This window comes from Lissotriton helveticus, chromosome 5_1 (assembly GCF_964261635.1).
Source record: "Lissotriton helveticus chromosome 5_1, aLisHel1.1, whole genome shotgun sequence".
In the NCBI taxonomy this organism is placed as follows: Eukaryota; Metazoa; Chordata; class Amphibia; order Caudata; family Salamandridae; genus Lissotriton; species Lissotriton helveticus.
In genome coordinates, this window is record NC_136065.1 from 311298035 (window position 1) to 311322470 (window position 24436).

Consider the following 24436-nt stretch of genomic DNA (forward strand, 5'->3'; position numbering starts at 1 on the left):
CTCAATCTGAGCCTGTTCATGTGTGCGCCCCATCCCTTCTGGGATGCGTCTGTGGTGATGGTCACTGTTGGGTCCGGTGGTGTTAGAGGTTTCCCTACTGTTATTCTTAACTTGGTCCACCACCTTATTTCTTCCTGCACCCTGTGCGTTACAACCACTAGATCCTCCCAACTTCCTGTAGCTTGTGACCATTGCTGTTGCAGCCACTCTTGGAGTGGTCTCATTTGTAGGCGTACATTGGGGACCAGGTGTATGCATGATGCCATCATCCCTAAGATCTTGTTCACAGTCCTCACTGTCAGAGCTCGCCCCTTCTGGTAGTGACGTTTCTCCCTCAGTAGGCTGAGTGTTCTCTTCTCGCTGGGTAACACCCTGCATTGGACGGTGTCGATTTAAACTCCCAGGAAGATTTTCACTTGCTCTGGTTCCATTGAGCATTTTCCCCAGTGTATGGAGAATCCCAGGCTTGCTAGCGTTCTTGTGACCTGCTCTGCATGATCCTTGCATGTCCTGTAAGAGCCTGCCTTTACGAGCCAGTCGTCGCGGTAGGGGTACACGTGTATCCCCTTTCTTCTTAGATGTGCGGCCACTGCCGCGAGGCATTTGGTGAACACCCTTGGTGCGGACTTTAGGCCGAACGCCAGGGTCGTGAATTGGTAGTGATCCTTGTTCACTGTGAATCTTAGCATGTGCTTGTGATGCCTGTTCATGGGGATGTGCAGGTACGCATCTTTGAGGTCTATGGTGGACAAGAAGTTCCCGGCCTTTATCTGCGGGATGACCTCTTGTAGGGACGTCATCTTGAATTTTTGAGTCTTTACGTATTTGTTTAGGAACCGAAGGTCCAGGATGGGTCTTAAGACTTTTGTCCACTTTTGGCACCAGGAAGTAGTTTGAGTACACTCCCCGGTTCCCTTCTTTGAATGGAACCCGTTCGATGGTCGCTTTGAGGAGGAGTTCTTGAGCTTCCTCTTGGAGTAATCGCAGCTCTCTTCCAGAGTGCTCTCTTTTCTTTGGCTTTCTGTTTGGTGGTCTCTTTTCCAACTCTATGCAGTATCCGAACTGCATAATGTTGAGTATCCACTTGTCTGTTATTTTTCTCCACTCCTGGAGAAAAAGTCTCAATCTTCCTCCTACTGGCGTCACATGTTCCTTTGTGTCTTGTCCGTGTAGCCCTCGCCTGTTTGTTTTCCCGTGCTCCTCCCCCGGAGGGTTCGAGTGGGAGAGCACCTTTTTATGTGTGAAGTCACTTAGAGGGGGGTTGTTCACCGCCTCTCCTTCTCTGGCCCCGTCCATTTCCTCTTGATCGAAAGGACTGGCCCCTGCCCTGGTAGTTCCAGTTTTGCCTCTGCTGGCCCTGGTGACTTTGGTTGTCACTCTGTTGTCCCTGGTGGAATGTCTGGTGTGATTGCCCTTGCTGGCTTCTACCCCTGCCGTTAGGCCTCCGTGTAGGAGTGCCCCTTCTCATCCCCCTGAATTGCAGGGCCCCCATGGACCTTGCCGTCTCGTTGTCCTTCTTCAGTTGGGTGAGCTTCTCATCAACACCGTTGAAGGGTGTGCTCAGGATGTTGTTCTGAACCTCAGCCTTGAAGCCTGAGATCCTGAGCCAGGCTTGCCTTCTCTCTGTGATGCCTATAGCCATCAGTCTGCTGGCTGTTTCTGCCCCATCCAAGGCTGTCTTGCGGCACGAGTTAGCAATGCTTTTCCCCTCTTCCACAAGGTGTGATGCCCTGTCACGGTATTGTTCCGGGAGGTGCTTGAGCAATTGGCCCATCTCATCCCAATGCTGGTATTGATGTCTGTTCAGGAGGGCATTGGAGTTCGCCATCCGCCAGTGCGTTGCGGCGTTCCTCTCTATTTTTCTGCCAGTTCGATCCATCCTCCTGCTTTCTTTGTCAGGTGGAGGTCCAGATGTAGTTGGGACGTTTGCCCTTTTTCTGGCCGTTGCAGCGATTATTGTGTCTGCTGTGACGATCCCTTGATGTAGGCTGGGTCTTGGGAGGAGAATTTGTATTTCTTCTCCGTCCTCGGCGTTACTGATCTGCATGTAGCCGGTTCCTTGAAGGCTTCCTTCCCCTGGTCTGTGACACTCTTTAGCATGGGCAAGAACTGGCTTCTTTTCTGTGTGGGGAGCAATGTCTCCAGCAGGAAATCTGCTTTTGGCTTCTCCTCCTCCAGCTTAACTCCATAGGCTGCTGCCGCCTTCCTGACCACCTCATTGTATGCCCCAATGTCGTCCGGTGGCGAAGGCCTCGAGGGGTATGTCTCCACAGCCTCTTCCTGGTTTTCAGCCTCGATGTCCTGCCATTCCTGGTCTTGGGCCGTCGAGGAACCTGAGCCATAGCTTGACTGCTGCTCCGCGTAATCATCCCCTTCTGTGTAGTAGAGGTCTTCTTCCTCTTCGTGCTCCGAGGGGTCCGGAGTTTTCGGCGTCTCTTCGACGTCGAACTCCTCGTGCTCCTGTACCTCAGCGACGGTCGGTGCCAGCTTCGAGGGGATCCTGTAACTTTTCATTTTTTCGTCGAAGTCCTTCTTTCTCTGAAGGATATTCTCCATTTCGGCCTCGAGCCTTCTTTTCTTTCTCTGCATCTCTGCGGCCTGCTCGTCGTCGAGCGTTCGGTTGCTCTTTTCGGCGGCGTCGTCAACGTCGAAACTTTCTTCGCCTCCTTTTCCTTCGAAGTCTAAGTCGAGGTCGAAGTCGAAGACCCTTTTTCGGGGGCTTGCTTCGATGACCTATGCTTTTCGCTGGTCTTAGGCCTCCGGGAGTCCTTCTCGAAGGATCCGCTGGGCTCTTTTTCGGAGGATGCAGCTGCGGTCGTCGAAGTTTTCGGCGCCGGTGCTCCTTTCGAGGCTCTGGGCTCTGACTTTCGAGAGTCTGCCTCTGGCTTTCGAGACCCTGTGGGGGTTTTCGGGGTCGTAGACTCTCCTACCTTGTCAGGCGTTTTCTTATCGGTCTCTGCGACCGTGAAGTCATCTGGACCTTCGGCGATGTTGTCCTCGTCGTCGGTGGAGAGGCCCAGTTCGTAAAGCGTCGGGGCCTGGCCCTTGCCCTGCATCGTGTGGTGAGCTGTCCTCTGTCTCTCTCGAACTCGGAGTGTCTTCGGCTTGAAGACGGAGCAGGCGTTGCAGTCTCTGTTCTCGTGGTCGATTGGCAGGCAGAGGTTGCAGACCGGGTGCTGGTCCTTCTGCGCGAACTTGTGGTGGCAGTTTTTGCACAATTTAAAGGGTGTCTTGTACATCCCTGCGCTCAGGGGGCCCCCTGTGTGCGCATTCCTCCAAGGACGTCGAAGATCTCGAAGTTCTTTCCTTTCTTCGTCGTCTCTTCTCCGATGGTCCTCTTCTCCCGATCTTCTCCGGTCTTTACCGTCGAAGAGTTGCTGTATTTCCTTCTTTTCTCCTCCAAAACTTCTGGAGCTTCACGTGACGATCCAGACCCAACGGCGGAAAAAAGAATCTGAAGATGGCGCCCAAGGGTGGTAGCTTCCGCCGGAAGCATGCAGACGTCACTGAAGGTACACCAAATTGTGAGACGTCGACGCCCACCTGGGCTACAAAAAAAAAAAAAAAGAAAAAAGACTACCGATTCCGGACCCAACCACCAGATTGCGGAATATGCACAGCATAGTGAATCCAGAAAAATTCACACTGCAAAAATTCAACTTCCACAACCAGACTGTAACAAGTCTCCCTCAAGTTTCTCTCTCCCCTTCTCAGAACCAGTATTACAAACCTATACTTTGCCAGGGTAGAGCGACAATCAAAGCCAAGAGTACCTCGAGATATGCCCACAAATGGACCGGATATGGCACATGGATTAAAAATCACATATCCTCCTTCAAACTCTCCAGAAAAAAGTCCAGCAGAAGAGAGAAGAGTTTACACTGGTGTTTTACTCTGACCCACACCATGTAGCTTACTGATGCAGTCACCCCCGTTAACCATCAATGTTAGTGTCGGTTCATAGTAGCTGCATTTTCCCCGACTAGTGTGTCAGGGTTCAAGTCACGAAGATCAAGAGTTTGGCTTCTCCCAGGGACACTGTTTTGCGCCACATGGCAGCCCAGAGAATGTTGTAGAGCGCTCAACCATCACAGTCCCCCATTTCCAAATTCTCCATTCAAGACTTGAAGGGAAACTTCAAGACCTTCCTCACTAGTCACTGTTTGCCCTCCAACTCAGGCCTCAACAAGTCCCTCACCACTTGGACACCGCTTCCACTAGCATTACACAGGAATATCAGAAGGCACCCAGAGGAAAGACCCCTTCTACACTTGTTGGCCATAGTTTCACTACTCTTCTAAGCTTTAATGACTTAAAGACCTTTTCTCTTATTGTCATTTGCACAGTCTCCTTTTGCTGTGCTTCTACAATATTCTTCCTTCCAGCTAGGGCTTTGAGGTTCTATTCTGCTGACTGTCGAACATTTTCCACTTTCTCATCACCACCAGTTCTATGCAAAGGGCATTCACAGACTAAGGCCTGTCTTTTCACCCACAGTTAGTTAGCCAGGCTTCAGCTAATGAGTACTCAGGAACCTTCCGGAAATTCTTTCTCTGCCAGCCTCAATTGGTTTGTAAGAATTTCTCCTTGTGACGCCTCCTGTCCAATAACACACACCAGTACCAAAAGCAAACTCAATATATAGGAATGGATTTAAAGGCTACAATAAAACATTCCCACCAACACTTTACTTAGAGCATCTAGGCCTCTGAACTCTTGATTTGGTTGGTGGATCTGTCACCAGCCCACTTTTCAACCAGTTAATTTTTCTGAATCCCTCGGCCACTCACCTCTGGGTGGCCTTCAGCAATCTGCCATCCCCCCCCCCTCCCGAACAGAGAGTACAGGCCACTCCCAACACCATGTGGGGGGATCTGTACTTCCAGCCAACTGCTCCCAAAGATAAAGTACAGAGACATGGGCTAGGGGGCCACCGTAACAGAAACACATACAAGCACTCAAAGCATGTCAGCAGGGCTGGACTGCAAACCCAAGGGAGCCCTGGCAATTTTCTCTAACCAGCCCCTGCTTGGCCCCAGGAGGCTGGAATCGCTTGCTTGCTGCTTTTGTTACTGGGGACCAATATTGCAGCACCGCTGCAAAACCGCCCCCACAATTCCATCCTCCTGAGGAAACGCCTGATGCACAGTACGGCCTGCCCAGCCCTGTATGTCAGTCGGGTTACCTTGTAAGGAAGGCAAAAGCACACATACATGATAATTTTGGAGTAGGGAACTCAGGTGGTAGAATTGCACCGCTTTCCTCACAACAGCCTAACTTCAAGAGAGGAGTCACTCATGCGAACAGCAGGACACCCTCAGGGGACATGGGGTCAGACCAGAAGCCCAAGAATAATGTGGCCATCCTTGGCTCCAGTCAACCAGTCTGCTCCAAAATGTTTTAGATGTCCAAAGACCAACAATTGTTTTGGGAACACCAACTGACAAATTTCGTGGTCTTTGAAAAAGTCAAATGAAACATGTTCCAAGGTAAAGCTCTAGTGTCTAGTAAACTGTGCCACCTGGGGAACTATATAACATTTGTATGTTCAGGGCTACTAGCTACTGCTGTGCATGAAAAAAGCCTTCTTCCAGTGGCCCACCTTTCCTAGGGAGAGCTGTATACTGCAATTTACTGTATAGCTACTACACCAGTTGGATTTTAAGTTGGCTGAAAAATAGTTGTCTCATCACTTAATTTGTTGAGAGTAAGGAATTCTGTTCGAAATAAAGTTTGATAGAAGAATTAACTTTGCAGTATTTCATTCTTACTCATACATTTAGATCAAAATGTGTGGTCTCGTTTGTCTGAAAAGCATCACCTCCATCGGCAGCACAGAGACAACAGAGTAATTAATAGCTGCGCATTCGGAACCATGTCAGACTGGAGAAAAAGATGTAACTAAACGATTCCAATTTATATTCGCTATATGTAAAAGAATATATTGATTGATATCCTGAAAACCTGAAACAGCTTTTAATGACCACCACTGACACCTCTTACTATAATTTCAAGATCCTAAAAGAAGGACGAGGTCGATGTACCAGTGACAAACGTGAGTGCAGCTTGGAATCGACACTGCCATTTAGGCCTGGTCCTGCACTGCCATTACAATGCCACCTACCAGGATGACATTCCATTAATTGTGTGCAGTCACATTTCAGGAGAATGTCATTCTAGGGGCTTTAAAACAAAGCAAGTGTTTCTGCGGATGTAGCAAAAGTGGAATTAAAAGATACCAATGAGAAAATGTGCATGCTTGTTTAAAATTCCCGAAATTCAAGTTGCTTATCATGTAGAAAGAATAAATCACATTGCATACCAATTGTTGTATCAAGCATGACACACACAAAACACTTTCTGGAGGAAAAAATGTCAGATTTTACTGCTTGACATGAGACATTTGCTACAAAAAAAGAACCCTTGGCTAGCCCATAACATAGGCTGGGGACAATGGAATGAGAAAAAGCCACAGGGAAGAGCATATTTATCTCAGCTGTGTTAGTACAGACTCTTTCATTTTACCTCCAATTGGTCAGGAAGCCTGTGTGCACCACTCTCATCATCTGAACTGTCCGAATCATCGAAGTTCAGTAGTGTGCGGTCGTTGTCTTCGAGGAACTTGTAAAACTCTGGATCCTTCTCTCGGAGGCGGGACAGCTGGTCCTTGTGTTCAGATGCTCGACCTTTGGGCTTCAGCTTCCTAGAGAGGACAGAGAACAAGAGTGGGAAAGAGAGCTTTCATCACCACACAATGCAAGCTGAGTCAATAACAATATCATTTAAGCTTCTATTCATAGATAAAATGGTGGAAGGTAATTTGGGAGATGGGACTTTGGAATGCGAAAAGAAAAGAAACAACTGTGTAAGCTAAACCAATGAGCAGATCACAATTAGGCTACAGGAGAAATACTGGCAGAAACCAAACAACTTTCAGGATGCAATACCTAATCGTACAAGGTCCTCACTACCAGAGTGTACATATCCAAAATTGGCAAATTTTCAGCATTTTACTTTTCTCAAGTTTCTAGCTCACTCCTACAAATGGCATTTTAATTGTGGGCGACACCTTTTAAGGCACCAAAATGCACACACTGACAGGTACGCAAGACTATGGCATTATATATACACACACACACACACACACACACACTGTATGTATATATATTCAAATCACTGAAAAACAAAAGGTTAAAGTAATGTTCTAGTTAGGTGTGAAAAAATAAAAAGATCTTTTTTTAAAAACATTGAAATTCATAGAAAAAATACAAAGTTACAAACATTATAGTTAGGTGAATGGGTCAGTGACCACATTAACGTTTTGAACTATAAAAACAGAAATTTGTCATAGAAAAAACATAGAACCAAAGTTATCGCTGCTAACCATGCACCCGCACCCCGCTATACACTGCATATGAAGTCACATATTACATCACACATTACATGTTCAAGGAAATTATTTGTGACATCACTGACATATTCATTGAAAAACCTAAAGCTACAGGGATTTTATAATTAGGAAATACAAAAGAAACTTAGAAATTCACCCCAAAAAAAAAACGTTTAGAGGGAGGTTGTAGTTAGGTTCAGATTGGGCATGCACAAAACCATAAATATTCAACAGTTTTACTAATGTCAAGAAACTATAACTTATGCCCGAAGGTACATAAAAATCACACTGCCATGTACATTTTCCTCATCACAAATTGTATTGCATATGTTGCAGGTATTTTATGAATGTCAAACAAGAGGTGATTACTGATGTAATATGTGGAGTAAGTAGCAGTACATGGCAAGGCAAGATATAGTTACCTAAGTGCACGAGTCACTGGACCTGTCCCACTCGGGGACTCATCTATGAACACGCATGGGAGACTGCGCTTGGTTTTTTGTTAATTTTTTTCAGAGGCACGCGGATCTGCCGCGATTTTCATGGGAAAATATTTTTTGGTAATTCTTTTTGGTCCTGGTGGGGTCCCTGGGGAACTCACCACCAATCCAAGACGGTCAGGGTCAGCCGCGGTCGGTAAGGGAGTACCTGCCGGGGCGGTGACGTGGGGAGGGGCAGGGTGGGGGTTAGTAATTTATGGATAATGGAGGTTTGCAGGTAAGTAAACATTTAAATAAATCAAACGAATTTCGTTGCACGCACTGCATTGCATTTGGGTATGCAGTGCGCGCAACGAAATTAGTTTGATTTATTTAAATGTTTACTTACCTGCAAACCTCCATTATCCATACATTACTAACCTCCACCCTGCCCCTCCCCCTCCCCACGTCCCACCCCGGCAGGTACTCCCCTACCGACCGTGGCTGGTCAGGGTATTCCTACTCAGCTGAGTCCCAAAAAAAAAAGAGAAGGTGGGCAGAGTCAGAGCAACAAAAAGGCTGCGAGCACTTCCTTTTCAAGTGTTGGTAGCCAAATCAGATCTCAGCATGAGGTCTGTCGGATCAGCGTAGGATTCGCGCCCCTAGATATCTATATTTCTTTTTCTTTAATAACTCCAGAACTACTGAACGGATGTACACCTAATTACAAAAAGAGATGTTTCTGGACCAAGAGCTAGCTTTCTGCCAATTTGGTGTAATTCCGTTTAGCAGTTAGGGCTGAAGTTGTATCTAAAATCTCTACAGAAAATTAACATAGGAAAAGCACCTTTTTTTTTTTACTAACCCCACACACCATCTTTTCTCAGCCCCTACTTGACAAATCACCCCAAAACTTTAAATGCATAGGTGGGCAGTTTTGGGGAAAATTTCGTATAGATTGGTCAAATGACTTCAAATTTTTAAGCAAACCAAAAAACGCTTTTCCTAAATACCTACTGGCGACCGCCACAGGGGAGATATATAATATATATATATATTATATATATATATATATATATATATATATATATATATATACACACACACACACACACAAGTCCATTTTGCCCTTTCAATATTAGTCTATTTTGAATCAGAGTTTGATCTCACTCAGCAGCGAACTGCTACAAAAAATAGTTTTAAGTAAAAGTAAGAAGAAATGTGTTTTTCCTCTTAAAACAAGTGACATTTTATTTTTCCTTTCTTGTTGTTTTTGGGGGGGCGATGCTCCTCCCCATAGCGGTAGAGCCACCGCTGCTTTACACACCTTTGCTGTTGGCCCCACTGCAAATAATATGGATTCTGCTCAAGATTCTCTTTTCTTGTAAAACACTCTCACTGTACACAGCAATGAAATCTGGGCGGACTCGGCACCTGGCAGAAATGGGGCATCACCACTACCAAACCTTAGGAAAGAATCTTAGACTGAAAAATGAAAGACAGAACTTTTAATTGAGAATTCAAAACGGCAATACAAGTCTCATGTTTAGAAAGAGCTGCAGTGACTAGACTGTGAAAACAATTATCACAGTGACAGTTTATATACTGCAAAAGCAGTATTCTGACTCTTCTTCACACACCAATTTAATAGTTGCAGGTCTTAAAAAACTTCTTAGACTTTTTGTTCTGAAAAAAAAAAAAAACTTCTTAGACTTGCAGAGGTATCTTATGTCTGGCTTAGAAAGTTCCACAACTATACTAAGGCTTTTTTTTAATGGCTTGCGCACATGGAATCCTTTATGAGCTTTCTCGCTTTTTCAAGCTAAAAGCAGGGATTGTTTTTTTTAGGAAATCTTACACTTGAAGGGAGGTACTTAGTTGAAATTTTGAAACTGGGTGCGGTCACACATCAAATAGACAATATCTTGCACCCAGTGCTGTTAATTCCATAATTTCAGTCCCCTCTGTTCTGCCCTCCAGCTATAATGTCTCTCATGCGTGGATCTAGTTGAATGTGGAGGCCACCTGTGAAACTCATACAATTTTTTCTGAAAACTCAAGCTTCCTAAGGAATATGATCCCACTTATTTAATGTGTACTTAATTTCTCAGCTCTTCTCTATCTAAGATAATTTGCTCCCATTTCACACTCATGCCTATGTTCAATTGCAAATATTTGTTTTCTCTTGCCCTTCAAACAGATAGATTCTGAACCGGTCAACTCGAGTAGGCTTGGAGAAGCTCATAATAAGAAACAGCGGCCATAACCTTTCTGGCCGATTTAATAGTGAGTTCAATGCCACAACCAATTCTGCATGTTAATTATTCAGTGCCATACATATCCTTTTGAAACCAGCGTCTCTTACCACTTCTGTGTCCGAGTCAGTATAATACAAAACCCAGTACTACATGGAGAGTCAGAGGATGAAACATTGCATTATATAAGTTTGGGGCTTTAGTACCTGCAAGAAATATGATCTATTAAGCACAGGATCGTTTTGGTAGAACATTAAAGAACTACAGTGGCAAAACACCTTGATTTAGTGTTTTGATTTACATGTCTCATTGGGAGGATGTGAGACTGTTAGTTTTCCCTCACTACGTGATAGGTTACAAGCAATAAAATGCATGGGCCACTACATGTCATGGAAGCAATATTTTATTCAACACAATAACTCATTATGTTCAACCCATACACTTAAGCCTTAATAAACTGGTTGCCTTCTCAGGGGTGGGAGAAACCACATAATTTAGTTCTTCTTAAAGAGTTCAATCCCAGTTACCCGCGCTAATTCACCCAACAAAACATAGCAGGGACTACCTGTCTCGCAAACTCATTGGTGAATTCAGCCTCAGCATCTCAGATTAGCTGAACTTCTGAAGCTTCTAACTTTCCATCCTTTCCAAAGCAGGCCGATATGCGCAATAGAAACGCCACCCGTAGAGGCTGTGCCTTCTCAGCAATAGCATAAGGGGTCTGAACCTTTCTTAACAAGATTCAAGAGACTCAAAAGGTGCAATGCTATTGAGAGTTTCACGCAAGATGTTTATAAAACCATCCCATTGCTTATTACATGGTCACAGAGATTTCAGTAATTATATATATATATATATATATATATATTCCACACACTCCTGGTCACGTTTCCTTTTGCGAAAAACCAGAGTCGGAGCCCAAATGTGTCACGATGCTGTCAGTTTATTAGCAGAGCAAACCCAACGCGTTTCGAGATCCACCGATCTCTTGCTCACGGGTGGGGCTATGCAGGTACTGACAGTCATTTAAAGGAACATAGTGTTTACAAATTGTGCACGTGTGTATAAACATAAAGAAAATACCATTATACGCTAAGTCTGTCCATTGTAAACATTGTTTCATGTAAACAATTGTAACAATTCCAAACGTGATTGGGAATTAATAAGAAGCCACATTATCTGACTTGATGCTCAAAATTTATACAAACAATCTTGTATTTAATACACAGACGAATTATTTGTACTGTCTGTTTAACCTGCGCCCTTACGCCAACCATGTTATGCAATACTGTGTTAATTCACACAATTCCCAGAAACATTGTTCATGTGTTATATTGCCCCAGTGGGCAAAGGTCCATCAAATTAATCAGAATTGACTTCCAATAATGCCCATGTGGGCGGTGGTATCTCCCATATCCTGTAGTGGAAAAAAGAAAACAAGACTGTAGCTATACTTATGGATATTTACATTTTTTGATCAGTGCAAAACATCTGTATTGTTAAAATCTATTAAAATTAAACTTCAGATACCAAAAAAGCAGCAGCATATTCAACATCGCAGAAAAAACCATACTTTATGTTTGGAGGTGAATGGCTAACTCTTCACCCAAATTGTGTCCTGTGGGCTGCAAGGTATTGTACATTATAATGTACCTTGATTCGAGTTTCCGTAACTCTAGAGGTATACTTGAGGAGGATGAGTTTAATTACCTCCAGGTAAAATATCCTAAGATACCGGCGCTGTATTTCCTCCCAAAGTTGCACAAAAGTTTACAGGCCCCCCCCGGCAGACCTATTATATACCACCGCCCACATGGGCATTATTGGAAGTCAATTCTGATTAATTTGATGGACCTTTGCCCACTGGGGCAATATAACACATGAACAATGTTTCTGGGAATTGTGTGAATTAACACAGTATTGCATAACATGGTTGGCGTAAGGGCGCAGGTTAAACAGACAGTACAAATAATTCGTCTGTGTATTAAATACAAGATTGTTTGTATAAATTTTGAGCATCAAGTCAGATAATGTGGCTTCTTATTAATTCCCAATCACGTTTGGAATTGTTACAATTGTTTACATGAAACAATGTTTACAATGGACAGACAGCGTATAATGGTATTTTCTTTATGTTTATACACACGTGCACAATTTGTAAACACTATGTTCCTTTAAATGACTGTCAGTACCTGCATAGCCCCACCCGTGAGCAAGAGATCGGTGGATCTCGAAACGCGTTGGGTTTGCTCTGCTAATAAACTGACAGCATCGTGACACATTTGGGCTCCGACTCTGGTTTTTCGCAAAAGGAAACGTGACCAGGAGTGTGTGGAATATTAGGGGCTGGCGTACCCCGTCGTGAGCCCGCCGTCAAAAGAGGCTTAAGCACGCTAAACCTGTGTGTGCTATATATATATATATATATATATATATATATATATATATATATATATATATATATATATATATATATATGTATATGTATATTAAAAAAGAAACGATGGCCCTGTCGTTCACATTAAAAGAAAATAATTACAGAAACTCTACGAAGCAAACAAAATCTCTGTTTGAGCAGAGTTCATACTTTAGTAAAGCATTTCTACATAAGACGATAAAATAACTTACTTTTCCACCGTTTTTACAGTTTTCTTCTTTTTTTTCTTGAGTGCTAACGCATTTTTCTCTGCATTCCCAATGTTCGTGGCGATAGCCGGGCCCTCATCTTCCTCAGACTCTCCGTCAGCTTCACAGTCAAACCCAGTGGTCAGAAACTCATCCACGCTTAGGTCAGCTAGTTTCCTGGTTTACAGAAAATAAAGTAAAATCATAATAAGGTTTAGAATACTCCCATAAACCTCTAGCAGCATGGACTACAACTGACTGCAGAAAGGACACCAAAATACAATCCAGCCCTTTGTGGCCTAGTTCTCATATCGGAGCTGGTCTCTCCTTTGCTGATGCTGATCTATGAGCTTTGCTGCTGCTGCGGTGCGTAATCAAGAGAGAGAGGTAGGACCAGAAAGCTAGTCCATGTCCCCGGTTAATATATGGTTAAATCAAAAAGAGACTAGCTCAAATTACTTTTAGGGGAGGGGGAAGACTCTGGTATGCGAAGGAGGCACTACAGGTCCAGAGCAGGCTCTACCCAGAAATGCTGGTCAAGCCTTTGCCACCTCCCAACCTTGAGGTCAGACTGAGCAAAAACTAGCGTGGTCTTGAGAAGGGAATCCCCCTCTCACACATAGATACACTTTAGGGCGTGTAGACACATAGTCTCTCCTACACCCCCACTAGTTTACTTGCACTCACCTTTTATTTAGGTCCTGAAGAAAGCCAGCTTAGTCATAAGGCACTGGCTGAAACATGTTGACCCATTGGATGTGAGAGGTCGTAACTCGCCCCTTACATCCCCTTGCCTTATTTTTAACCGCTGACGGAGGCCCAGGTATTAAAGTCTAATTTTACCCTCGGGTACTGGGACCACCGTTCAGCCGTTTTAACATCACTTCCTTAACTATCTTCACCGCACACTCAGCAATATACCAGCTCCGCTGTAGTCAGGCGTTGAAGCACACCCGGGGCACGCTAGGTGCCACTGGGTGGGCCCGATGATGAAGCATGCCACCAACTAGGTTGGTGGGTGAGGGCTTTATGAACACACCTGCCGGGTGTTCACACTCCGTGACAAAACATACCAGAGTCTTCCCCCTCCCCTAAAAGTAATTTGAGCTAGTCTCTTTTTGATTTAACCACCCGATCTATGAGCTTTGCCAATGCTTTTCGGCAATACTCTCAAGGCCCAACATATAATTACACCATGATAGTTAAATGGTTTCAAATTAGTGCAACTACAATTAGTGAATACAAACTGCGACAGTTATACTCCAACTCCATATCAGAAAATGAAATCACATCCCTCCTGCACTCCTTGGCTACCCACAGAGAATTATAGTCAAGTTATTACAAAAAAAATTTTTACCTACAAAATTGTTCCCAATAAGTGACAACTGTAATCCAGGTACCTATTCACTTATCGCACACTTCCACAAAACAGGTGTGGACAAAAAAAAAACATTTGCACCTACCATGGTCCCATATCCTTCTGGAAAAAAAACATACATTTGACTTCTTACAACTCCAGTATATTTAGGCTCCGAAAAATTGGAGCTTTCAATGACTGGTTTGCTCTGCAGTGTTGAGATAGCCCAGCCAATTGCACTAGGGTATAAATTAGTGAACGTAAGAAATAAGAAATAACTCATTTTTAAGGAAGTGAATATCAGTGATGAGTCATGCAGGTATGAATACTCCTGATGGTCTTTGTTGAGGGATATTATGGGAGAAGTAGACATACAGGTATAGTAGTTTATCACTGGAATAAGGATGATAAATGATGCCATAGTGATTCAGTAGGTCACCAAGCGATTAAATGTTGAAAAGCACAGATGAACTGAAAGGGAGGAAAGAGAGAATTGAAGGCAAGCCACCTGTTTTGATCTGTTTGAGGTATGAATTGAAGCAGTTCCAAACCATGTCATCAACACCATGCAGTCTCTCATAATTATACCAAAATGTAATGGTTGACTGTTGAGTGCCTAAGACCGATCTAGTTTTATAAGCAGGTAAGAGACCTTGAGGACGTGCAAAGAATCAGCTATGATTTTTACAATAGGTGTTTCAGTTCTACAGTATGCTTTAAATCCGGTATGAAATTATTTCAGGAGGATTTGTCACTGGTGAATTGTTTGAGTTAATTCTTCATATAAGACAAGTTTAGACAAGAATGAGTTTACAGCACAACAGTACGGCTGTGGGAAATAATATTGTCTGAAATAAGATATAATAAGAACCACATGAGCAACACCCGTGCCCTAGACCAAATTACAACAGCGGTATTCTACATAAAGCAACAGCGTGCTACACACTATTATTTAGAAAGGTTAAGTCATAGGGAGATAGAAAAAAAATCTAAATGTCACTATATGTATAAAAAAGATATATTTTACAATTCAAAATCTTTCAATATGCTGAGTTATTAGCGCGACAGTGTATATCAAAAAATATTTTGATATAAAACATGTGAATAAGACATAGGTGCAGTACAATAAAATTGCACACGAAAGTACTTAACAGTGAGAAGAGGTCCCACTGCAGGTGAGAACCCTAAAAAAGGCTGATAAAAGTGATCAAATAAGAAATAATGGTGATAGAAAAATTGGCAAGAAAAGTATTCACAATAATACAGTAGAGAATACTGCAACTGAGTTAATTAACAGTTCATATGCTCCATGGAAGGCAGTTTTTAGGTCGAGCCTAGAGCAGTGCATACGCTGCTTGCTCGACTTTTAGTAAGGGGATTTTCAAAGTGCTACCCACAAGCTTTTCCTGGCCTAAAGCTTGAGTGCATGTGCGCGTGAACGCACGCAGCCGCCATCTGCCTTTCTTATCGCCCTGTTTTACAGTTACGAGCTGTCATGGCTCATCAAGTGCTTTCGCTCGCAGCGCACGCAAACACAACTTCCTCCGCCTCTCTCTCCAATTCTTTCTATTTCCCAGCTAGTCTACGCCCTCTGCTTTCTTTCCTCTTTAACTTTCCAATTTATCATCTTTCCTATCATCTTTGTATTTACTACAAAGATGCATCCCGAGATCTATTTAAGCATTGCTTGGACGTGCCACTAGAGGACACTATAACCCCATGAATCATTTTGGGTGCACCCCCCCACCTCTCGCTCCCGCCGGGCCCAGTCGCCGTGCAAAATGCCCATTATTTCCGAGTCCATTACTTCCGAGTGTTTCGTTGCTGTACAATGCCCTCTTGCCCATGTTTCAACAGTGTTGTCTCTGTCTAGCACCGCTCTACCTGACCCAAGACAAGAGATCGAGGCTTGTTTTTTTTTCAATTCGTGTAAGACGCTGCCATTTAGAGCCACTTCATCCGAGAAATTTAGCCTTCCAATTTAATAAACAAAAAAATAATTTTTGGCTGCTGCCCACACACTTATGATTCCTGTCAATCAAGGCCCCTGGCCCAGTCGCCGTGCAAAATGCCCATTGTTTCCGAGTGTTTCTTTGCTGTACAATGCCCTCTCGCCCATGTTTCAACAGTGTTGTTTCAGTCTAGCACCGCTCTACCCGACCCCCGCACGTTTGGTGAAGAGGCGCTGGAAGCTCCATTAGCACACGCAGACTAGTGTTTGTTCTCCGGGTAGCCAGGCATGCTTCGACACCTTTACACACACCGTGTCTAATTAGCGGCCGCTCAGCACAAACACCACACAAAAATAAAATGATTACTGATCAGGCTGACAGGATGGCTGAAGTAATTGCGTCCCACAGGGGGTGGAGCATGTTGGTGGAAACTGTGGATGCTTTTATTCCGGTAAGCGAGCCATGCAGTGGGTTCATTGTAATGTATTCTGAGCAGATGATAACTATGCAGTTACGTCCTCAGTCTTTGCTACTCTTTATCCAACCACAGTTGATCCTAATATTCTTTTCTTCACAGACAATGGTTATGAACGGCGATGTATACCTTCAATTCATTGCGCCTTTCCAAACCTACATCACTTTTTCACGGTCATGTTTCAGTAGTTGTGAACATTTTTAACATGCACAGATCCCTGAATTTACGGTCTCAATTAAAATCTTAGGCTGACGCTCTGCTTTAGATTAAATATATCTGCTGCATTATTTTAAGGCTATTTAGTTGTGTTCATGCAGCTGATAGGTGCCAACTTTCACGTGGTGTTTGTAGTTGGTGCTCAGTCTCACTGCGCTGTTTCTGCACTCTATTTCAGTCACTGTGTTTTTGGTCTTCCACGTCGCGTGGAAACAGTGAAATGAGCTGGTTCTAATAATAGATTATTCACCATCACAAGAACGCACTTTCAGAGCACAGTTCACAAGGATCATTGCAGCTTTTCCCCATCCTATGCAGTTAAAGGGTCAGTCACACACTATCAAATGTTAGAGGACTGGTGTTTCCCATGTATTGGTGCTCTAGATTCTTAGTCTGCTATGGAAATTTGCTCCCTACTCCTCATTGACTTTCCGAGTAGATGTGGAAATGCAGGCAACGTCTAGCTAAAGGAAGTTATATGGGGCGAGTTTAAAAGCTTTGCCACACAGTTATCACAATTGTAATAAAATATGAATGTGTGAGCACCAAACACTTGATAATGCCTCAAAAGATTCAAATATTTTTACAATAAGAAATGTGTTGCAAATAATAGGAAAGTACACAAAACAAAAAGATGCAAACTTAATGCAAATACAACAGCCGTTGTCTATGCAGACAGTGCACTATTACTAACTGTGGACAATGGTGCCACCATGAGAGCAAAACCTCAGTGCCTCAACAGGGCAGTTCAAAGAAGATTTGGATTTTCTGACATTTTTTGTAAACATAAATTGATCACAATCATACCCCGTATAATGGGGGGGTCATAGTCTTGTGCCCGAGACACTTTGTTACAAAGTTGTTATCCCTTACTTTTCCAGACTGTTTTCACAAACACTTGAAAACCAGCAGAAAAATAACACCAAGACAAACAATAATACAGTATCTTGTAAACTGTACAGCAAAAGGACAGTGTCTCACAATTTGGCAAATACATTTCTGGATCCATAGACGGAAGCAGGATGACTGCATTTAGGGCGGTGGTCTCAGGCCCCTAAAAGAGTGGGCTCAATGTGGCCTCATCACACAGGCCCTAATTTTTACCACATGGCTCCTCATCTCCCTACACGACTCAAGGCCTCTTCCAAGCGCCACCTCTTCTTTTGGGAGCACTGCCCTCTTTTTTGGGGGAGGTGGGGGGTTGTGAGTGACCCGTGTGGTTCAGGACCTCCGCTCCCCCAGAGGGCCCCCGGCAGCCCCTCCCAGGACAGCCAGTCACCTCTCTCTACCCCTCACTGTCCATTTTTTACCTCACTCTGTTCCTCACTGTCCAACTCTGTTCCTCACTGTCCACCCCACCCCTCTGTTCCTCACTGTCCTTATTCTACCCTCCTCGGTTCCTCACTGTGCTTCTTCTACCCTCCTCTGTTCCTCACTGTCCTTCTCCCTCCTCTGCCCCTCACTGTCCTTGTTCTCCCTCCTCTGTGCCTCACTGTCCTTGTGCTCCCTCCTCTGTCCCGCACTGTCCTTGTTCTACCTCACTCTGCTCCTCACTATCCAACTCTGTTCCGCACTGTCGCCTTTCCCTCCTCTGTCCCTGTCCTTCTCCTCTGTCCCAAACTGTCCTTCACCCTACTCTGTCCCTCAGTGTCCTTCTTCTCCCTCCTCTACCCTTCACTACACTTCTCCCTCCTCTATCCCTCACTGTCCTTCCCCCTCCTCTACCCTTCACTGTCCTCCTTCTCCCTCCTCTACCCTTCACTGTCCTCCTTCTCCCTCCTCTGTCCCTCACTGTCCTCCTTCTTATCGGTTCCTCACGTCCTTCTCTCTCCTCTGTCCCTTACTGTCTCTTCTCCCTCCGCTGTCACTCACTGTCCTGCTCCCTCCTCTGTCACTCACTGTCCTGCTCCCTCCTCTGTCCCTCACTGTCCTTCTCCCTCTGTCCCTCACTGTCCTTCTCCCTCCTCTGCCCCTCACTGTCCTTCTCCCTCCTCTGTCCCTCTTCTCCCTCCTCTGTCCCTCTTCTCCCTCCTCTGTCCCTCTTCTCCCTCCTCTGTCCCTCTTCTCCCTCCTCTGTCCCTCTTCTCCCTCCTCTGTCCCTCACTGTCCTTCTCCCTCCTCTGTCCCTCACTGTCCTTCTCCCTCCTCTGTCCCTCACTGTCCTTCTCCCTCCTCTGTCCCTCACTGTCCTTCTCCCTCCTCTGTCCCTTTTCATGTTCAACAATATATTGGAAATCAGATGTTACACTTCAACATACTTCTGTAACTGAAAGTCTCAAATTCATTATCCACAAATAATTTTACTTCCTTGCCAATGCACATAAACCTAGTCACAGTGAAAGTTTTAATTGCCTCCAACCAGTAAGCCATAACCTTATGAATGTGTGTTTGTATGTTCAAGATTGGGGTATCAATCCACTATGCACCCTCCGGACTAGTATTCAGCTTGGCTGGGATTTAGCAACTATACAGGTAATAGAAATGGTTTATGCATTTATTTTACTAATGAGTATCACCTTTCACTTTATTGCCTGGAATATATCACATTTAAATTCTCACATGCACCCCTATATACTTCAACTGCTAACTTCTAGTGGGTACTGCTTTGTAGCCTTTCAGCAAGGGCATTGTTAACAAGCATTGGCATAACCAATAGGTCTCGCCATGTTTAGAAATCTCTAAATTGATGCAAATTGAGGCAAATCGCTTCACCTTCCCTTGTCACAATATGAATGCGTCCCTGTGTTATGTAACTGGTGCTCGTGTAAAGCGCTCCCTCAGGTTTGTTTTCTCTTGCTGTGGTGAGCGCTGCCCGTGCTCAGACTCCGTGCCTAGAAGCCCTCACTGTTATTGGCTGGGAGAGGATGGGTCATTACAGAGATGCTGACTTTGGAACTAGGCAATCAGACTCGAGTCCCGGCGTCGGCTCAGCACTTCACCTTCCCTTGTTCACAATATGAATGCGTCCATGTTTTATGTAACTGGTGCTTGTGTAAAGCGCTCACTTGGGTCGGTTTCGCACTACATAAAACTGCTCTGATAAAAACTAAACAAGGTCTGAGCCCAGCCAGTCCCAGACCTTCAAGGCTGAGACGGAACCCACCAATCAGAAGGCATAACAGCAGCATGTCATCACTCACCAGGTGGATCCTGGCTTCTGTCCTTTTGTGTTCCCGTCTGATCCTTTTCACAATGCTTAAAAGCCCCCGTTCACCTGTCCTGGTTGCAGACAATAACGAGGTGTCTGCACAGGGATGTCATCGCCAATCCCAGTTGCTTTTTTGTTTTAAAAACCCCTTTATATGTACTGTATCAGCTTGTCACACCTCCGTGGCATAAGAACCTGCCTGTAAGAAATATCTTATTGTTTGAGAACGCACCAGGCCTTCACAAGACTGTGAATAAACAGGACGTTTTCCTTTTGATAACGATAAATACGACCGACCCATGCCTCTCTTGTAACTGAATAGCATGTTTTGACTCTCACTCAATCATCTACCCGTGTGTTCAGTTCACAAAACAATCATAGTGCTATACGTCTGGACGTTTTTTAAATGACAACTAAATTTTAGGGCAATTTGGAAAACACTTGCTTTTTGTAGCTTAACATCTCGGTGCTGTCAGTAAATCGGTTTCAAAGTTTTCATTTAGCTGAAAGGTGTGTTTCTTTTTTACGTGCAATACTTACCAGACTTACGTACATGTCAATTCAATCCCCATTCATTGCAGTCTCATCATATTTTGTGCTGGCTATATGATCTGCTCACGCCTTCAGCTGTAGCATACCAAGTAATCCCATATTAAAAAATATATAACAAGCATTTGCAATGCAATAGGTCTCGGATTTACGCGAGTTTGAGCTATTGGCATTGTAAATGACAATGCGTTTTATTTATGCTTCAAAAACCAAAACATAAATAAAAGGCATTGTCATTTACAGTGCAGACAGCTCAAACACGCATAAATGCGAGACCTGTTGCATTGCAAATGTTTGTTTTAGAAGTGGTGTGACTCGACCCATTTTGAGACAGTCTGGCATGACTCCGGTTCTTTGAGAGCCGTTTATAATCTTGCTCCGCAGCGGGGCTCGGGTGAGATTGAGTTTCTTAGCTAGTTGCGCAGGGACAGGGTCCGAGAAGTGAGACGAGGGTTTGGAGCTGGTAATCAATATAGAGATCTCTGCTTCTGAGATGTGGGCGAAGGATTTCCTGTTGTTGGGGGTGGCTGGGTGAGTTGAAGTCATTGTCCAAGAAGAGCTGAATCTTGTTGATCTTCTCATTGAAGAAGGTGGCAAAGTTGTTGCATACTTCTGTTGAGGCCGTCACTGCGGAAGAGGGGGGCTTGGAGGCTTGTTGTCGGATGATATTAAAGAGTTCTTTGGGTTGATTTTTGGCATTGTTTAGTGCATCACAGAAGAAAGAGATTTTCTCATTCTTGATGTGTTTTTTATATTCCCTGTGTTCGGGTTTGAGTAGGTCTAGGTGGGTAATTGACGGGTTATTTCTGCAGAGGCTTTCTGCAGCGCTTAGTTGTCTTCTTTCCAAGTTTAGATATGTGTTAAACCAGGATCTCGAAGGAATGGTCCTGGTTTTTTTTTTGTTTCAGGGGGCAATCTGGTCGAGAATGGAGGTCATTGTTGAGTTGTAATGTGAGATGAGTTCTGTTGTCGAAAGTTCGTCTGCGGTGATGGGAAGGAGTGAGCTTACCCTTTCTTCCAGGTTGGTGTGGGGGATGTCTAAGATTTCTCACCCAGTAGAAGGATTCCTGTGTAAGGGGTAGGCGTTGGCATGATTGCTTGATGTGGAGTAGGATAATCTGATGATCTGACCAGTCGACAGGGAGGATGTGGTGATTGTGTCTTCGTGGGCAATTATGGCACCCCTGTTATGGGTACGTTCGGTGCAGTGTTGGATAAGATTGTAGTTGTAGTTGAGAAGAAATTCATTCAGGAATTGGGTTAGAGAGTTGTTTTTATCGTTCCAATGTAGGTTGAGGTCACCTAGTGTTATGTTGTGGGAGTCTTGGAGAGAGCAGTGGGTTAGCAGGTCTGAAAGGTGTTCTCCAAATGTAGGGGCATAGCTAGGAGGATGGTAGAGGAGATGGCAGACTAGTGTTTTGTTGTCACTCGTCTTAATGGTGGTGGTTAGTTGTTCGAATGAATTATATTTGAGGGAGTCTAATTCAGTTATAGAAATGTTGTTCTAGTAGATGATTGCAATGCCCGCCCCCCCCCCCGCATCAGAGTTTCGTTCAATCTTAATTGATGATTGAGAACCCCGGGGGGATGAGCATGTCCATGATTGGGGAGGAGGACTCATTTAGCCAGGTTTCTGTAATGAATGAGATGTCTATGTCGTTGGTGAGGATGGTTTCTGCCAGTTTGGTGGCCGATCTGCAATTAATGAGCATGCATTTGGTTGGCTCCTTGATGTTGAGTATCTTCGTTGTGGGAGTCCTGTAGACATTGATGAGGATGGTTGGAGGCCTCAGTGTTTTGAGTGGGGGGCATTCTCTTCCAAATTCTGTGATAACCTTGATTTTGGAGAATGGATTGACAGTTGTAGCTTCATAGGTGTTGGCAAGATCAATTGCCTCCCTCATGGACATTGCTGCGGTTGTTCTTTTTGGTTTTAGATGTGTTTTCAGGGAGGGGGTAGTGGGCCAGCTGTGCCATTGAGCCTCGGGTGATGTTGTGAGTTTAGTGGAAGTAGTTGTGGGAGTAAAGTGAGGGCGTAGGCAAGGCTTCAGATGTGCAGAGAGGTATGATAGGATATTGTTGATGCCCAGTATTGCGATCTCCAATTTGTTTTCAAGTATAATCAGTCTCTGAGTCATGATCGAAGTGGAGGGGATAGTGGAGTTCAGGTTTTTGGTGTCCCGAGCGGGCTATCCAGGGAAGGGGTGAGCTTGCTAGTGAGAGGGGGTCTCACAGTGAAGGAGTTAACTGACTTGCCTTTGGGGGTGTTCGATGACATGAGGCATGGCGTCATCTGGTGTGGTTGAAGTGTCAGCTTCTTGAGAGTCGGTGATAGGCAAGGGTTGGGAGTCAACGGCTGGGAGTTGATTAAGTTTGTTGCTTGTTACAAATGGAATTGTGAAGGATGGGAGGGGTGGAGCTCTGCATGGGGATGGACAGCCTCGGGAGAGACGTACTCTAGATTAGTACTGGATGAGAGGTATGTGTTGTGCGAGTCCGGGGAGGGGTGAGAAGGTGGTGATGGGGGGGGTGTAGGTGTAGGTTGGGGTTGGTGAGGTGCGTCATGAGGTTGGTTTGAGAATTCGCCATGGGGGTAAGTCTGTTGGGGCTAAGTCTGTTGGTGGTAAGTGAGTTGTTCGAGTGGGCATATCGGGGAGGGTGTTGCATAGCCAGGGGAAGAGGTTGTCAAATGAGTCTAGATTGTCATTGTTTGCTTGAATCAGTACTGTAGCTGTAAATGGTCACCGAGGTGTTGTCACAGTGTTTCGGACGGTTAGAGGTTAATATCGCCAGTAGGCAGCTAAGAGGGGTGCTGGTTGTTTTGGATGTGTGTTCTCACAATAGTATTCCAGTCCGCAGGTCTCAGGAAGTGGAAAATTAGATCAATTTTCTGCTGCCCTTTTGAGGAGCATTGCTAAATATCAGCGAATAGTGTTTCCGGGTGCTGTCTAATCAGCCTATGTTTGAAATTTCTTTTCGCTTTGAGTGAAAGATTGGGGGGGAAGGTGATGGACAAGGAAGTTGGGCCCTGGGGTTTCATGTAGTTCGTTGAGGGGGTGTGGAGGGAGGTTGATGTGACAGTAATCATTTCGTCCTGCATTTAGGGGTCGGGCACCTGGGCTATTGAGACCCGTCTTTCGTCGTCACCGCGGGCCGCTCGTCTGAGTATCAACACCGGGGATCCGGAGTGTTCCCCCTTGGCTCTGCCAAAGTGACAGAAAGACCACAAGATCAAAGACAGCCCATGGGTGCATGTTGTGAGAAAAGGCCACAGACACTTGAAACAACGGGCGGGCATAAGGAGAGGATAGTACACTTGTCTATTGATTACATACAGGTAGATGAGCAGAGCAACAGGGTGACATTGCCTGGATTGGCTGGAGGTGAGCAGGTAAAGAGTAAGGGGCAATGGGGACAAAGTGGCTGGTGTTGATGCAAACCTGGCATGGGGTGAATTAGAATGTGTGCCACCAGGCGGAGGTTGATCAAGTGATTAAAAGATGTAGATATCAAGGGAACGACGTTCCAAGTAATACAAGCACAAAAAATAACTGAGCAAGTTTTTGGGAGAACATTTTGTAAATCAATTCAATATAATTTTCTAGTGGACTGAATTATTACTTATATATTTTTCTAATAACCTATGATCTTTATGGTGCTCTCTCCAGTCTTAACTCCTAATGATGACCCCTTAACTCACATTGGGGTGGATATGCCATTGACACTCAGTGATGCAAACACTGGTAAAAAAAACACCTTCCATAAAAATTGTTATCTCATCTAAAATCATCCGAAGGTGCTCAAACATACAATGTTAATACTTTTCTTGCCACTTTTCCCACCACCCGTATTTCTTTTTGATCACTTCTAACTGGCTTTTTTTCGGATTCTTCTCACCTGCCCCATGTCACCACATCTCACTACTGAGCATTTTTTAAGCAATTTTATTGTACTGTACCTAGGTCTCATGCATTGCTGGATACAAATAATATTAATAATAGGCGATTTGGGCCTACTGATCCGGTGGAGCCCAGGGCTCGAGTGGAGAGA

General features: G+C 44.5%; 1 protein-coding gene across 1 annotated transcript in view; it reads right to left on the bottom strand.

Moving 5' to 3' along the window:
- The window catches only part of NOC2L (NOC2 like nucleolar associated transcriptional repressor), a 492322-nt gene that overhangs the window by 458999 nt on the left and 8887 nt on the right, over positions 1–24436 (bottom strand). Inside the window, exons 2-3 of the mRNA XM_078642345.1 lie at positions 12693–12866; positions 6526–6703 (exon numbers count right to left, since the gene is read on the bottom strand). Coding sequence (XP_078498471.1) covers positions 6526–6703; positions 12693–12866 — 352 coding nt within the window. The remainder of the gene's footprint in view (positions 1–6525; positions 6704–12692; positions 12867–24436) is intronic.